Source organism: Sander vitreus, chromosome 2, assembly GCF_031162955.1.
Source record: "Sander vitreus isolate 19-12246 chromosome 2, sanVit1, whole genome shotgun sequence".
Lineage (NCBI taxonomy): Eukaryota > Metazoa > Chordata > Actinopteri > Perciformes > Percidae > Sander > Sander vitreus.
In genome coordinates, this window is record NC_135856.1 from 33498436 (window position 1) to 33514389 (window position 15954).

General features: G+C 43.0%; 1 protein-coding gene across 1 annotated transcript in view; it reads left to right on the top strand.

Annotated features, from left to right (window-relative positions):
• The first annotated feature begins 523 nt into the window (after positions 1 to 523).
• The window catches only part of dnah6 (dynein, axonemal, heavy chain 6), a 69241-nt gene continuing 53810 nt past the window's right edge, over positions 524 to 15954 (top strand). Inside the window, exons 1-26 of the mRNA XM_078266663.1 lie at positions 524 to 593; positions 703 to 779; positions 927 to 1106; positions 1214 to 1327; positions 2037 to 2387; positions 2569 to 2703; positions 2795 to 2897; positions 2993 to 3059; positions 3323 to 3509; positions 3678 to 3779; positions 3876 to 3983; positions 4135 to 4224; positions 4329 to 4449; positions 6602 to 6753; positions 6999 to 7151; positions 7399 to 7650; positions 7793 to 7921; positions 8079 to 8192; positions 8318 to 8461; positions 8678 to 8833; positions 9102 to 9152; positions 13795 to 13887; positions 13994 to 14113; positions 14487 to 14667; positions 14772 to 14868; positions 15183 to 15414. Coding sequence (XP_078122789.1) covers positions 524 to 593; positions 703 to 779; positions 927 to 1106; positions 1214 to 1327; positions 2037 to 2387; positions 2569 to 2703; positions 2795 to 2897; positions 2993 to 3059; positions 3323 to 3509; positions 3678 to 3779; positions 3876 to 3983; positions 4135 to 4224; positions 4329 to 4449; positions 6602 to 6753; positions 6999 to 7151; positions 7399 to 7650; positions 7793 to 7921; positions 8079 to 8192; positions 8318 to 8461; positions 8678 to 8833; positions 9102 to 9152; positions 13795 to 13887; positions 13994 to 14113; positions 14487 to 14667; positions 14772 to 14868; positions 15183 to 15414 — 3579 coding nt within the window. The remainder of the gene's footprint in view (positions 594 to 702; positions 780 to 926; positions 1107 to 1213; positions 1328 to 2036; positions 2388 to 2568; positions 2704 to 2794; positions 2898 to 2992; positions 3060 to 3322; positions 3510 to 3677; positions 3780 to 3875; positions 3984 to 4134; positions 4225 to 4328; positions 4450 to 6601; positions 6754 to 6998; positions 7152 to 7398; positions 7651 to 7792; positions 7922 to 8078; positions 8193 to 8317; positions 8462 to 8677; positions 8834 to 9101; positions 9153 to 13794; positions 13888 to 13993; positions 14114 to 14486; positions 14668 to 14771; positions 14869 to 15182; positions 15415 to 15954) is intronic.

Genomic DNA, 15954 nt, shown 5'->3' on the forward strand with positions numbered 1-15954 from the left:
CTTACTCAATAAGACGAAGTGACGTTACACAGATAGTAGCTAGCTAAGCAAGTTGAATAAAGTTTGCCAACGGTAAGTTAACGTTAATTAACGGGAGTTCGTTAGCATTAATTAGCTTATGTTATCTTTAACAACAGTTAAGTTACCTTGTCCACAATTGCTTTATGCGTATTGTTGCTTAACGTTACTGTGTGTATTGTAACTAACGTTAACGTTAACGGTAGCTAGCTCTGATATAAATGATGTGGAAAAAATGTGTGGAAATGTGCTGACACAATGTGTACCACAAATTGGGTTAAGGGTCCGCAATATTTGACTTGAACTTAGCTAGCTAGCTAAAGTTAACGCTACTTAAAGTAATAAAGTTGCGTAAATTAAAAAAAAATCTTTATATCACTATTTTGTCTGATAAAAAAAAACCTCTTGCTGACGTTACTAACGTAACGTTACTACTAATGCTAACGTTACATTCCAATGGATTCTCCTCTGTGCTGCTGACCCAGAGTCTGTGCGAATACATGCCATGGCCTCTGCATCTCCGAGGGCCTCTCTGCTGAGCCTCCCTGGTCAAAGCAGGGAAAATGATTCCAGAGGTAGGCCAAGCTAATATGCAAATGGGTAGTTATGTCTTACGTGTTAGACAGTATAGCCAACAAGCATTGGTTTGTCAACTCTTAATTCAATGTTGACATACTGTCACAGAGCGGCTGCACAAGCTCCCTGAACTACAGAGCTCCACCATCCTACCAAGGCCTACTGTCCATGTTCAAGACACACAAGTGAGAATGAGACAATATGAAATACCATCTACTGTACAACCAATTTAGTACTCCCCACTCTTCACTATTAATATAATCAGTCAAAAAGTAATTACAGTATGCAGGTGTGGTTCTTTTGTAAATGTCAATGTCTTCCCCCTTATCTAGGCCTTGCTGAATAGGCGTGTAACACGGAAACAACCCAGCCTCCACCACTTAAAAGCCCGTCAGCAGATGTTTTTTCCAGGCTGGTACACTCAGTCGCCTTCATCTCAACAAACAGAGCCGCCACACAGGCAGCGTCAAAAATATCCCGTCCACCTACCTCCTCTGCAATCCACGACCAAGGTCAGTGACGAGAATAAGCATTGCTTTAAAGATGTCTCTAGCGCGTGATGGGCAGGTTTCCCAAAAGTATCTCTACAATTAAATTCTTTTATGAATCTAAAATAAAGGCAAATCCAGGCGGGTACACCCAGTCAACTTCATCTCAACAAACCGAGCAGCCACACAGGCAGCGTGAAAAAAAAGATCCTGTCCACCTACCTCCAAGGCAATCCAGGAACAAGGTCAGTGATGAGAATAAGCACTGCTTTGAAGATGTCTGTAGTGCATGATGGACAGGTACCTCGAAAATATCTACAATTAGATACTTGTATACATCTACAAAAAAACAAACAAGACTACCATTAAAACTGTGGCAAAAGTATCAAGCTTCCAGGCTCACCTGCCAGTCTAATTAACTGGTGACTAAATGTAGTGTAATGTTAAAAGGGAAAATCAGGCTCTTCAGGCAGAAGCTTGACAAAGCCTTTGGTAAAGGCTCAATTTAGGGCTGCAACTAATGATTATTTTCATAGTGGATTAATCTGTTGGTTTTTTTCTTGATTACTCGATTAGTTGTTTGGTCTCTAAAATGTCAGAAAATGGTGAAAAATGTTAATCAGTGTTTCCCAAAAGCCCAAGATGATGTCCTGAAATGTCTTGTTTTGTCCACAACTCAAAGATATTCAGTTTACTGTCACAGAGGAGAGAAGAAACTAGAAAATATTCACATTTAAGAGGCTGGGATCAGAGAATTTTGACTTTTGTCTTTAAAAAATTACTCAAACCGACTAATCGATTATCAAAATAGTTGGCGATTCATTTAAGAGTTGATAACTAATCGATTAAATGATTAATCGTTGCAGCTCTAGCTCAGTTCACTGTTTATTGCCTTTAAATGAGCTACTTGCAGGAGATATTTATCTTTGATTGTGTCGCTCTACCACTCCTCAGTTGTCCAAGAATGTGAGGTCAACCCCAAGTCCTCCCAAACGGCCCTTTTCCATTAAGAGTGGTGGACAGCTGGACGATCCCTCCAAAGTTAAACTCTATAAGTACAGTAAGGATGACTATTTGATGATAAGCCATGGAGGTGTGATATCAGTGTATGAAGAGGAGTTTGACTTCATTACCCGTGAGCGCTGGGAAGAGGAGTATGAGTACCACTGCAAGCTGATCCGCATCCCCTTCTTTGCCCTCTTCAAAAAGTGGAAACCCTTCTATGTCTGGCGCACCAAAGTTCGCAGCAAGAAGATTCATTTGACCAGGGAGTCCCTCCAAAACCGTTTGTTTTTTGTCAGTCAGGTACGTGACCGTGTGTATAATTTGAGACCTGGATTTTCTCTCAATCTGTCTTAATGGTCTTGAATATGGAATGTACACTGTAAATATGTTTACTGAGCGAAACATCTTTGAGGTTTATACACTTCAATTGATGTGAGTAGTGCGGATATTGTGTTAACATTTGCATATATATGTCATACAGCCTTTAAGTCCTGCACTGATAGACATCAGGAAAATGTGTTACCAAATCAGTGACACAGGCTTGTGTCACATGGAGAAAAAACACACCTACACACTGCAGGAGTTTCAGGACGTCCAGTATAAACAACTGCAAGAGGTGCCTTCCTACATCCATACAAAAATCGGTCCAGATGTTTGAAGTATGCCTCCTCAGCAGCTCATTGCCCTTATTTGTTCATTATTGTCAGGTGTTGAGTAACTTGGAGAAGTTTCAAGACCTGGTAAAGGAGGTGACAGTTTCTGCGTGTAGCAACTACTTGACGGAACTTCAATCCAGATTTAATAAACCAAGTGCGTGCACATTGACCATATGGAGACACCGAAATGTACATACTGTACAGCATATCCAGTATTAAAATGTTGATAGTATTATTTGTCCGTCACAGGTGACCAAAAGGACAAGAAAGCTCTTGCACGGCTCAACAAGACTTTTCAATCTAGCCGCCTCATCTGGTGAGTCATTTTCTTGTACTTGTTTCCCTTAAATTCTCTTTGCTTTCTGTCTCTATTTGTGTTGTGGACATACCTACTATTTTGTTTTTCTACTAAACTTACATGGCTTAGTGTGATAATTGGTCCATAGAACAGTGCAATTGTTAATGTAATTAGTAACACCTTTTCTTCTCATGCTAAGACAAGTCAAATGATTGCTAATTAATCCGACACGTCTATCACATTAACCCAGTCCAATCCTCCTCTGTCCCTCACCTACCCAGCTTTATCCGTCTTGTTGACTATTTGGTCGTCAACGCCTTGCACATCTTAGTGGTGAATGCAGTCACAGAACTGCTGGATGTGCTCCAGGAGCAGGTACGCCAAACGCCTAGCCATGGCATTATTCAGAGCTGGTGCCAGCGCGCTGAGGCTGCCACTGACCCTACTGAAGAAGAGACAGATAAGAAGGTAAGTCACTTTATTATTATTATTAATATTATTATTATTATTATTCATAATAAATTGTATTGTTTACAGTGAAACCACAATAATTACTATAGCCACCAAATCGAGTTATCAAGCAAACACAGAGCAGTTTGGTTAAGGTTGGTGTGTGTGTGTGTGTGTCTTTGTTAGTCTGTTGAGTCAGAAACTCGCCGTGACCCCCCTATGTTCACCTCTGAGCTGATGCTGGACCCAAATACTTTGACTTACAAACCCTCTGAGGAGAACTTTCTGGTTAGTTTTCTTAAATTGTCACAAACTGTTACACATTAAATGATTTACTACCCATTAAATACCAATCTACAGTATATTTTTTGTTAATTCCTACAGGAGAGTGTTGCAGAGATCATTGGGTGGTTTGAGGAAACGGTGATGTCAGTCACTACGCTTACAGCAGATCCTGTTTTTGATTCATTGACAGAGCCTGGAGACTATGAGGTAGTAAAAAAAAAACCCCACCTCAACCTGACCGCCCTGATGTGTACATTCAGGGTAATTTAGTTGTTCTAAATGCTAATGTTGTTGATATGTCAAAACAAAAAGCTGTACTCGAGTGTATATGTTTTTACATGCTTTTGTTAACTTTTAGAAATTGGAAAGTAAATATGAAGAAGGCCCCTGTTTGGCATCTATCATAGAAAATGATGACCACCTTCAAAGTATCATCCAGGACATCAAGGTCAGTTTTTACTTTTACTCACTGCATAGTTTCTATCTCTGGAGGTTGGACTTTGTATGTACATTACTGTGTATGAGTGGGCTTGACTTTTTTTTCCCCCTTAGGAATCACTCCAGTTTGCCTTTGACGCAGCAAAAGTATACTCGCACACATTTGAGCGTTTTCGGCTGTTCTATAAAGAGAATGAGAGTCTGGATCTGGATGCAATGCGGCAACAGGATCATGGTGATGTACTACACATCAACATAAACATTACTTTTGTAACAGATCTCACACTCGCAACACAAAGAGCAGTTCAGCTGAGAATAGTGCTCATGTCCTTTGTTAGCTGTACTGGTATTGGAAGCACTTAAAGAAACTCAACAAGTTGGGAACAAAAACATTGTTGCTTAAACCAGTACTGTGCCTTTCGTGAATTATCAGTCCAAATGAAAGTATAGTATACACTATGTTTCTAACCAAAACACATTGGGTGTATTCTTGAGATTTAACAAATAATTAACAAAATAGGTTGAATGCATGTCCTCCTTCATTTGCAAAGCTGATGTCCTTATATCCATATCCATATTTAAATACTGCATTGTTTACATCTATTGTTTGCTTGCCTACAGTATTCTTCACTGCCTTTGTTGGCCCATTGCTACATTTCTTGGTGTGTTACTGCCCCCAATTGGCCATTAGCAGAATAGTGTAAAACCAGTAGCAGGAATGTGTATCACGTCAACCCAGTGCTAGCACACAACGTGCATGCGTGTCCTTATGCTCATGCGTGATACAAACTAAATGTGAACCCATTCCTGAAAAAATAGCTTCATACAGAGGTCAAAAACTCCACAGGGTACCTTTTTCATTTATCATTCTTTGTATTTTCTAGTCTTTACTATACGTCAATTTTCCAAAGCATATCATAGGTTTGTATATTATTTGCAATAGGAAAATGAACTTGCAGAGGCATTTTCCTTTTTCAAAGGTATGTTAAAACTGCAGTATTGCATGGTAGTGCAGTTGAAAGCAGACTATATTGGAAACAGTTCCTTGTTGTGAGAAGTTCTACACATGATCAGCGGAAAACCATTCTGCGCTGGCTGTGCCATTGTTTTCTAATGGGAGAAGGGCAGAGACAACTGAGAGGAAACGCTACCACTTGCCGTGGCGCACCACTCAAAATTGCGTTAAAGTTGAATTAAAATTGTTTCAACTTTGACCTCTTTGCCACTGACCTTTCAAAGTGCAACCAATAAGATAAAGAGGTAGCCAGAAGCTGAAGATGGCATTTACCTACACTGCACTTTGCCTTTTTTTTTTTATTTATTTAACCTTTATTTATTCAGGGGAGGTTCACTGGAGGTTCAGCCTCTCTTTTGCAGGAACACCCTGATCACATTCACACAGTTGCACACATTCATACCTGGAAGCTGCCCAGCACAACCGCAGTCTGATCTGCTGGCCACTGAGCAGCTCCACTGGAGCGGTTGGGGTTAAGGGAGAAGCGCTGATTTTATCCTGTTGGTCTGAGGATTGAACCGACGTCCTCCTGGTCACAAGCTCTCTTCTCTATTCTCTAGGCCACCACTGCCTTTGAAGTGTCTCCACTATGCCCTGTGCCCTACCTCGCGGTTTTACCGCTGACCATGTGTAGGCGACTTTACATCTGAGATGTGACAGGAGATTGCCAACCTGTGTTACATTCAGACGCAGTACTGTCAGAAAATCAAACCCTACTATAGTAGTCTGTCGCAGTTAGGTTTACGTCATTTAGTGACCACTACTTGCATGTTGTTTCAAAAAGTTCCATTTTTGCCAAAAGTGTAGGTATATGTAAAATACTGATCTATATGGAATTATTTGGCCCTTAATTATAAAACTGTTGTGGTGCATGAAGTCCTCAAAGGTTTGAATCAAATACTCACTTCATGTGTAAAGATTTAAGTTATTTTTTGTATATTGTTTTACTTTTTTTTTTATTCACCATACACCTTAATCAGTGCTACTGAATGTTGTGTTGACTGAAATGATTACTAGCCTATATAATAACTGTCTGACAGTGCACTTGTGAGCATCTTGAAAACTTCTGGGAAGACTGTTCAAAGAAGGGAGAGGGATAATGGTAGATTCATTTTTGGTTTGAGTTAGGAAGTAGTTTCCAAAGATTTAATTTATTATAATTTCTTGTCACAGTGCCTAATCTGTTCCTGGGGGAAAAACACCTTATACATTTGCTATGTGATGTTAATGTTTGAACATATATATGTGAATATGTTTGCATCTTCCAAAACTGACTGGACTTGGTCACACAAAATAAAAAAATAAATAAACTCAAAGCATACAAAATAACAGTTCTTCATGACTTATGGATGTTGACTGCTTTGTCTCACAGGTTTATCCTTTTTTGAAAAAGCACTGGAGTTCTACCATAGTGAGCATAAGGAGGCCTCAGCCATCCAACAGAAGAGACATCTGGGCTTACTGCTTGTGGATAAAACGGAGCTCAAAGAGAAGCTTGTGTCTTCCCCGCTCCGCTGTCTGGAGGTGAGGATTAGCAATGTGCAAACACATACTACTGGTATTACACAACTGTTTTTGGTTTAAGAGTAATGATGAGTTTATGGCCGTGTGATTTAAACAAAAGGGCAGTGAGGCTATTCAAACCTCACTGAAATTAAAACATAAGCAATGTCCAGAGCCTAAGTGAGTGAAAAACAAATAACGTTACAGTAAAAATGTAAAAGGCATGTAGGAATCATTCATTGCTCTGCTCCGCATCTCTCCTCCAGGTCATCAACGAGATGCTTACCAAGCTGGCTAAGAAGAAGCTAGATGCTGCCATTGCTGAGGCTTGTGAAGCTCAGTTTAAACTGGAGTCCAGTCCCTCCACCACAGCTGAGTTAGCCAACTTCCTCACATTCCTGGATGAGATAAAGGAGAGGGTAAGACAAACATTTTACATTAAAAGCAGTTTCTTTAGCAATCATTAACCATTCAGATGTAAATAAAAAATGTTTTTACAGTATATATTCATCCACCCAGTCTTCTCTTTTGTCCCTTCTTCAATCAATCAATCAAGCAAGCAAGCAATACATCAATCAACCAATTAATCAATCAATCTTTTTCTCATATTCCTGACATTCTACAACACTGTAGTGTTTCCTACTCTTTTTTTCTCACTCTCACCAGATTACGGTGCTCGAGGGGGAGCAGGAGACAGTATGTCAGATGTACAATCTGATTAACATGTACTCAGTTCCTACGCCACCTGAGGATCTGATTGTTTTCGCCACCTTGCAACCCACCATTAGCTCATTGCACATCATCATTGATGAGGCAGCGGCAGAGAGGGAGTCCAGCATAGACAAGCTGTGCAGCTCCCTGCAAAAGGACATCCAGGATCTGAACCGTGATGCTGTACAGGTCATGTTTAAGTCACAGGTACGTGGTGGAGTTTTATTTGTTTTTCTATTAACCATAGTTTGGTTGGGTGTTATTAATGCTGAGCCTTGTTACTCAAGGTGTCTCTATGTATGTCTTTGCTCTATTTTTACTTGTTTGCCTTGTGGTTTTTCCTGTATAGGATCCACAAATTCTTAACATGAATGCAGATCCTTCCCAAGTGCGTGTGCTGCTGGGGGAGATCCAGATTTCCATAGACGAGCTGCAGGCCCAGGCCTCCGCCTTCACCTCCTACCAAAAGAAATTCAAGGTGCTGTGATTCTTTAGATCCTTTCAGTAATCCCAAAATGATTCTTTCACCAACAACAAAAACAAGTCACAACAATATTTTTTGTGTCTTTACCAAGAAACAAGCCAACCAACCCAACCCAAATAAGTTTTTCCTCTCTACCTTCTGATGAATAAAGGTGGAGGTCACCAAATTTGACGCCTTAGCGGAGTTAATTGCAGAGTTTAGGCTGAAGAAGCTGCTTTGGGACTCTTTAGAGGAATGGGACTCATTATCAGATGGATGGAAGCAGGTGAGGTGTACATAGAATATTGTATGTGAAGGCCTGGACACATCAACTGTATGTACAGACACATATAAACAGCTCTTCCTGTCTTCTAAGCTTGACCGTGTCTTTTCATGTTCACCCATCACCAGAGTACACTTGGGCAACTGGACCTGGAGCAGCTCAGCTCACAGGTCACCAAATATAGCAAATATGTCAACCAGCTGGAGAAGGGTCTGCCACGTAACAATGTAGTGCCGAGTCTTAAGGACAAGGTGGAAGTCATGAAGCTGAGGGTGAGTAGGACAAATGTTCCTGTAGTGACTGACGTGTGTGTAATGCGTGTTGTGTGTGGCGTAAATACAACAACAAAAAGAATGTTATCACAAATCTCTTTTTGAAACAATGCCACATTAAAATATAGACAGTACACACAAGTAGTGATTTAGCCAGGTTGTTCTTGACTTCAGCTTTGTGACCTAATCTAAAAAAATATTCATGGTTTTCTTCAGCTGCCTGTGATCACTGATCTACGTAACCCATGTATGAAACCGGAGCACTGGAAGACTCTGGAGTCTGTAGTGGGGGCCTCCCTGAATGTGGAGGAACTTACTTTGGCTGTTTTGGAGGAGCACAATGTCTTCACCTATGGCGTGAACATACAGGAGGTAACATGTTAATATAGGCTACATTATGAGCTTGTCTTGCTGGGTATACTTGTGGGGCCTTGTTTACTGCTGGCTATTAAGTTGGTAAAAGGCTAAGTACCGTATGTACTACAGTAGTACTTGCCCTTACTTTATCTAACGTTCTACCTTACACTAAACAGATTTTTTTTCTCAAAATGAGGTCAATGATAAAAGTACACACGCTGGTTATAATTAATATCTTTAAGTCTGACCTGGAAACAGGACTAACACACCCTGTGACTTTTAGGTGTCAGGACAGGCTTCAGGAGAAGCATCAGTGGAGAACATTATTACAAAGGTGCGTGGAAAGAGAACTATGAATATTTATACAGATCTTGTATGTCTATTTATAGCTACTAGAGAAACTTCAATGGAATTGTACTCTAACTTTCTGTCTTTTCAATATGAGTTGCTTTTTCATCCCAATTTGATGACTCATATTGTATGACTCATCAATCATACCATCACATAACAGAGATTTCCGCCATTATTAATAAACCATATTAGTGTGAATTGATACATGGCACAAAATGCAGTGGGTGTGTTAAACTTTTTTTTTTTATGACTAGTCTCTGGTGGCATGTGATGCACTGATGGTTGCAACATGGTTTTAATTTGGTGTAAGGATATGGTAGAGGCTGACATTGATTATAGCCAATTAAAATCAGTTCCTCTGGTCCACTGGTAAAGCAAGACACTCTCTGCTATAGCAGACTGACAGTTTTGTAATGAGGACGAGAGCCCAGACAGGCCCCTCTCAAGAGGAAGCTAATGTTCCAGGAGGTGCAGAGTTGCACAGATTTGTTCCACAAATATGTTGACAAAGATTGATTAATTTAGTTTTGTTTTTAAAGGAATAGTAAGAATATTTTGGATACATGCGTATGTGCTTTCTTGTTGAGTCAGATGAGAAGATTGATGCCACTTTTGGACAGTGGTATCAATCATGTCATCTCACCAACAAGACAATGAATATGTGTATTTAAAAAAAATGTCAATGTCCATCCATCCATCCATCCATCTTCGTCTGCTTATCCGGTATCGGGTCGCGGGGGTAGCAGCTCCAGCAGGGGACCCCAAACTTCCCTTTCCCGAGCCACATTAACCAGCTCCGACTGGGGGATCCCGAGGCGTTCCCAGGCCAGGTTGGAGATATAATCCCTCCACCTAGTCCTGGGTCTCCCCCGAGGCCTCCTCCCAGCTGGACGTGCCTGGTTCGGGCATCCTTACCAGATGCCCGAACCACCTCAACTGGCTCCTTTCGACGCGAAGGAGCAGCGGCTCTACTCCGAGCTCCTCACGGATGACTGAGCTTCTCACCCTATCTCTAAGGGAGACGCCAGCCACCCTCCTGAGGAAACCCATTTTGGCCGCTTGTACCCTGGATCTTGTTCTTTTGGTCATGACCCAGCCTTCATGACCATTGTTGAGGGTAGGAACAAAAACTGACCGGTAGATTGAGAGCTTTGCCTTCTGGCTCAGCTCTCTTTTCATCACAACGGTGCGATAAATTGAATGTAATACCGCACCCGCTGCACCGATTCTCCGACCAATCTCCTGCTCCATTGTCCCCTCACTTGCGAACAAGACCCCAAGGTACTTGAACTCCTTCACTTGGGGTAAGGACTCATTCCCTACCTGGAGAAGGCACTCCATCGGTTTCCTGCTGAGAACCATAGCCTCCGATTTAGAGGTGCTGATCCTCATCCCAGCCGCTTCACACTCGGCTGCGAACCGATCCAGTGAGTGCTGACGGTCACAGGCCGATGATGCCATCAGGACCACATCATCTGCAAAAAGCAGCGATGAGATCCCCAGCCCACCGAACTGCAACCCCTCTCCACCCCGACTACGCCTCGATATCCTGTCCATAAATATTACAAACAGGATTGGTGACAAAGTGCAGCCCTGGCAGAGGCCAACTCTCACCTGAAACAAGTCCGACTTACTGCCGAGAACCCGGACACAGCTCTCGCTTTGGTCGTACAGAGATTGGATGGCCCTGAGAAGGGACCCCCCCACCCCATACTCCCGCAGCACCTCCCACAGTATCTCCCGGGGGACCCGGTCATACGCCTTCTCCAGATCCACAAAACACATGTAGACCGGTTGGGCATACTCCCAGGCTTCCTCCAGGATCCTTGCGAGAGTATTCGTTATTCCACGACCAGGACGGAATACGCATTGTTCCTCTTCAACCTGAGGTTCGACTATCGACCGAACCCTCCTTTCCAGCACCTTGGAGTAGACTTTACCGGGGAGGCTGAGAAGTGTGATACCCCTGTAATTGGCACACACCCTCTGGTCCCCCTTTTTGAAAAGGGGAACCACCATCCTGGTCTGCCACTACTTAGGCAACGTCCCAGACTTCCACACAATGTTGAAGAGGCGTGTCAACCAAGACAACCCCTCCACACCCAGAGCTTTAAGCATTTCTGGACGGATCTCATCAATCCCTGGGGCTTTGCCACTGTGGAGTTGTTTAACTACCTCAGCAACTTCCACCAGGGAAATTGACGACAATCCCCCATCAACCTCCAGCTCTGCCTCTACCATAGAGGGCGTATTAGTCGGATTTAGGAGTTCCTCAAAGTGCTCCTTCCACCGTCCTATTACCTCCTCAGTTGAGGTCAACAGCGTACCATCCTTACTGTACACAGCTTGGATGGTTCCCTGCTTCTCCTCCTGAGGTGGCAAACGGTTTTCCAGAAGCACCTTGGTGCCGACCGAAAGTCCTTCTCCATGTCTTCTCCGAACTTCTCCCACACCCGCTGCTTTGCCTCTTTCACGGCAGAGGCTGCAGCCCTTCGGGCCCTTTGGTACCCTGCAACTGCCTCCGGAGTCGTCTGGGATAACATATCCCGGAAAGACTCCTTCTTCAGTCAGACGGCTTCCCTTCCGGTGTCCATCACGGTGTTCGTGGGTTACCGCCCCTTGAGGCACCTAAGACCCTAAGACCACAGCTCCTCGCCGCAGCTTCAGCAATGGAAACTTTGAACATTGTCCACTCGGGTTCAATGCCTCCAGCCTCCACAGGGATGCACGAAAAGCTCCGCCGGAGGTGTGAGTTGAAAGTCTGTCGGACAGGGGCCTCCTCCAGACGTTCCCAATTTACCCGCACTACCCGTTTGGGCTTACCAGGTCTGTCCAGAGTCTTCCCCCACCCCCTGACCCAACTCACCACCAGATGGTGATCGGTTGACAGCTCCGCCCCTCTCTTCACCCGAGTGTCCAAAACATACGGCCTCAGATCAGATGAAACGATTATAAAATCAATCATTGACCTTTGGCCTAGGGTGCTCTGGTACCAAGTACACTTATGCGCATCCCTATGTTCGAACATGGTGTTCGTTATAGACAATCCATGACTAGCACAGAAGTCCAACAACAAACAACCACTCTGGTTTAGATCAGGGAGGCCGTTCCTCCCAATCACGCCTTTCCATGTGTCTCCATCATTGCCCACGTGCGCGTTGAAGTACCCCAGCAGAACTATGGAGTCCCCCACTGGAGCCCCATGCGGGACTCTACTCAAGGTCTCCAAGAAGGCCGAATACTCCGAACTCTTGTTTGGTGCATATGCACAGTCAGAGTTTTCCCCCCCACAACCCGCAGGCGTAGAGAGGCGACCCTCTCGTCCACTGGCGTAAACTCCAACGTAGCGGCGCTCAGCCGGGGACTTGTGAGTATCCCCACACCCGCCCGGCGCCTCACACCCTGGGCAACTCCGGAGAAGAAAAGAGTCCAACCCCTATCCAGGAGTATGGTTCCAGAACCGAGACTGTGCGTAGAGGTAAGCCCCACCAGATCTAACCGGTAGCGCTCCACCTCCCGCACCAGTTCTGGCTCCTTTCCCCACAGAGAGGTGACATTCCACGTCCCCAGAGCCAGCCTCTGCTGCCCGGGTCTGGTCCGTCGAGGCCCCTGACCTTCACTGCCACCCATGTGGCAGCGCACCCGACCCCAGCGGTTCCTCCCACAGGTGGTGGGCCCATGGGATGGAGAGATGGATGCCACGTAACTTTTCGGGCTGTGCCCGACCGGGCTCCGTGGCAAACCCGGCCACCAGACGGGGGCCCCGGGCTTCCTCCGGGCAGTTTCACTCTATCTCTTCCTCGGTCACTCATAGGGTTTTTGAACCATTCTTTGTCTGGCCCCTCACCTGAGACCACTTTGCCTTGGGAGACCCTACCAGGAGCACAAATCTCCAGACAACACAGCCCTCAGGTTCATAGGGACACACAAACCTCTCCACCACGATAAGGTGATGGTTCCCGAAGAGGATGTCAAAAATGTCAATGTATCCCATTAAATGGAATTTATGTCTCTAGAGACAATGAAAGCCTGATCACCATGTTTGCCATGAATATACTGTATATGGTTTTATTTACTTTCATTTTAGTAAAATGCCCAATAGGAATAGAATGTGCAGCAACAAGTAACTTTCTACTTACACCATATGCAAATATGCATACACTGGAGTGATAAGTTGTAATGTAGTTGAGTTAAACATGCATGTGGGGAGTTCATACAAAAGCTGACAGTTATGCTGGCAGGGTAGAGTTGTCTCTGGAGTAGGGCTGCAACTAACGATTTCATAATTAATCCATAATCATTTATTCTATAAAATGTTTAAAAAAAAGTGATTACATTTACAATTTCACGGTTAAATTGCAGTCCAAAACTTTAAGATATTCAATTTTAATCTTTTATATAGAAAAACAGCAATTGCTCAAATTAGAAAATCAGAAACCAGAGAATGTTTGTCATTTTTGCTTGACTGAAACATTTATTCGATTATCAAAAGAGTTGTCAACTAATTTTTAATGGATCGACTAATCGGTTAATCAACTAATTATTGCAGCTCTAGTCTGGAGTTGTCCGCAATTTGTATTTGATACTTTAACTTTAACCTTCTGCCCTGTTAATGAGCCATGCAGGTGGAGGATGTGTGGAAGACCACAGAGTTCACTGTGCTGTCTCACGGTGACTCCAAAGAGGTCTTCATCTTGGGAGGCACAGAAGAGATCCAGGTGCTAACATGGAGCAGAAACACTCTGAGGCACAGGTCTGTTGTAGCTCAATAGTATTGTTTTTTTTACAACTAATTGTATGTTTTCATGTTTGTTTACTGTTAAGGTACTCTTGGATGACAGCATTATCAATGCGGGCACGGTGGCATCTTCTCGCTACGCAGGTCCCATCAAGTCCAAGGTGGACAAATTGCTGAGACAACTGACCCTCTTTAACCAAACACTGGTAAAGGCACAGAGACGAATAGCACAGACATTTCAGTTGGCTCTAAGTGACTCTTCTCAAGATATTGAAAGGTTCTCTAAATGCTTAATGCAGATTTTGAGTTTGGATTTGGCTTCAAATGTTACACAGTAGCTCTCCCTAGTGGCTGCAAACAAGAAGCCAAACTGCTTGCAAAATAAATTCTAATTTTTTTTTATGTTTATTGAGTTCATGAAAGAAAAGACTAACTGCATCACATCTGAGACTGCAGTTTATTCACACTATTAAGTTTACTTTACTGCTTTAATTCTCCTTCCACTCACATTGTTTCCACTGCCTTCCCTCCTCCTAAATATCTTTCTTTTCCCTCTTTTCTTTCTATCCTCCTTGCCAGGATGAGTGGCTTACGTGCCAAAGGAGCTGGCTATACCTAGAGAGTATTTTCTTGGCACCAGACATCAAGAGGCAACTGCCTGCTGAGTCCAAGATGTTTCTTAAGGTGGACAAGTCCTGGAAGGAGATCATGGCAAGGGTCAATAAGATGCCCAATGCCTTTAAAGCAGCCACACAACCTGGTATTTAGCCATACAGCACTGATGGAAAAATAGACAAGAAGACATGTATATGCGGAGACAGGAAGACAGATGACCACACATGCATATGTTTTTGTTCTACACAGATCTTTTGGAGACTTTTCAGCACAACAACACTCTTTTGGATGAGATACAGAAGTGTCTGGAAGACTACCTGGAATCCAAGAGAGTCATCTTCCCCAGGTACACACATGCTTGGTTTGTTACATATTGAAACAACACATTTTTACATCATACTTCATCCTCTTTGTCATCCTAAACTTTTTGCTTGTTTTTACTTTGTTTCCTGATTAGTTTTCCCTGTGCACAAACAACATTTTAAACATAAGCCTGTGAAATACATAGTATGATGCTCTGCATTTTCTCCCTTGAAAGTTTACTACCAGTTGTTACTCTAAACATCTCTTCCCAGTGTGCACTGAGTGATAAACGTAATGATGTGAATGCTGATGTGTCGTGTTAAGTACTCTGATAAGTCCTCTATCTGTCCCTCGCAGGTTCTACTTCTTATCTAATGATGAGCTGCTTAAGATATTGGCCCAGACAAGAAACCCACAGGCAGTGCAGCCCCACCTTAGGAAGTGTTTTGATGCCATTATACGGCTAGAGTTTGCTTTGCTGTCTGAACAATCTTCTGGGGCCAATACAGAAACTGGGCTGGATACTGAAGAACAGGAGAACATCTATAGCAAAGACATTCTGTACATGGTTTCTCCTGAGGGAGAGAAGGTCAGGTTTGAGTAACATTAACTAAATTAACACCTTCGGTCACCATAATCAGTTTTATTCTACCTGTTATTATATTGTTTCAGTTCTTGCTGAGAATGAGAGTGTGAGTGAAAAAATACCTTCCATACTGTATAAACAATAACAATTAGTTCACCCTGTCAGCCATCTTGAATGACACCACTCTTCTCTTACTTAGCAACCCTAAGTAAGTGCAAGAATAAAGCAGGTTCTCAATGCATGCCAACACTTGTAAAAGCAGTATGGCAAACACTGGGCATTTTTTTATTTAAATAGTTAAGTAATAATAGTATTGTTTAGAAACTACACGTGTTTAGAATTTGTTGCCTTGAGAATTTAAGATTTTGACTTGTACAGTCTGCTAGCCTTTTCTGCTCTGGCTTCAGGTTTCTTTGTACCAGCTGAAGACCAGCCTCTTTTCATCATACCACAGCAATCATTGTGGTATAATTGTGTTTGACATCTCATATTCTGCCAAAAGGATGATAACCAAATTTTTGAGTGCAGTGGCAATTTTGCTTG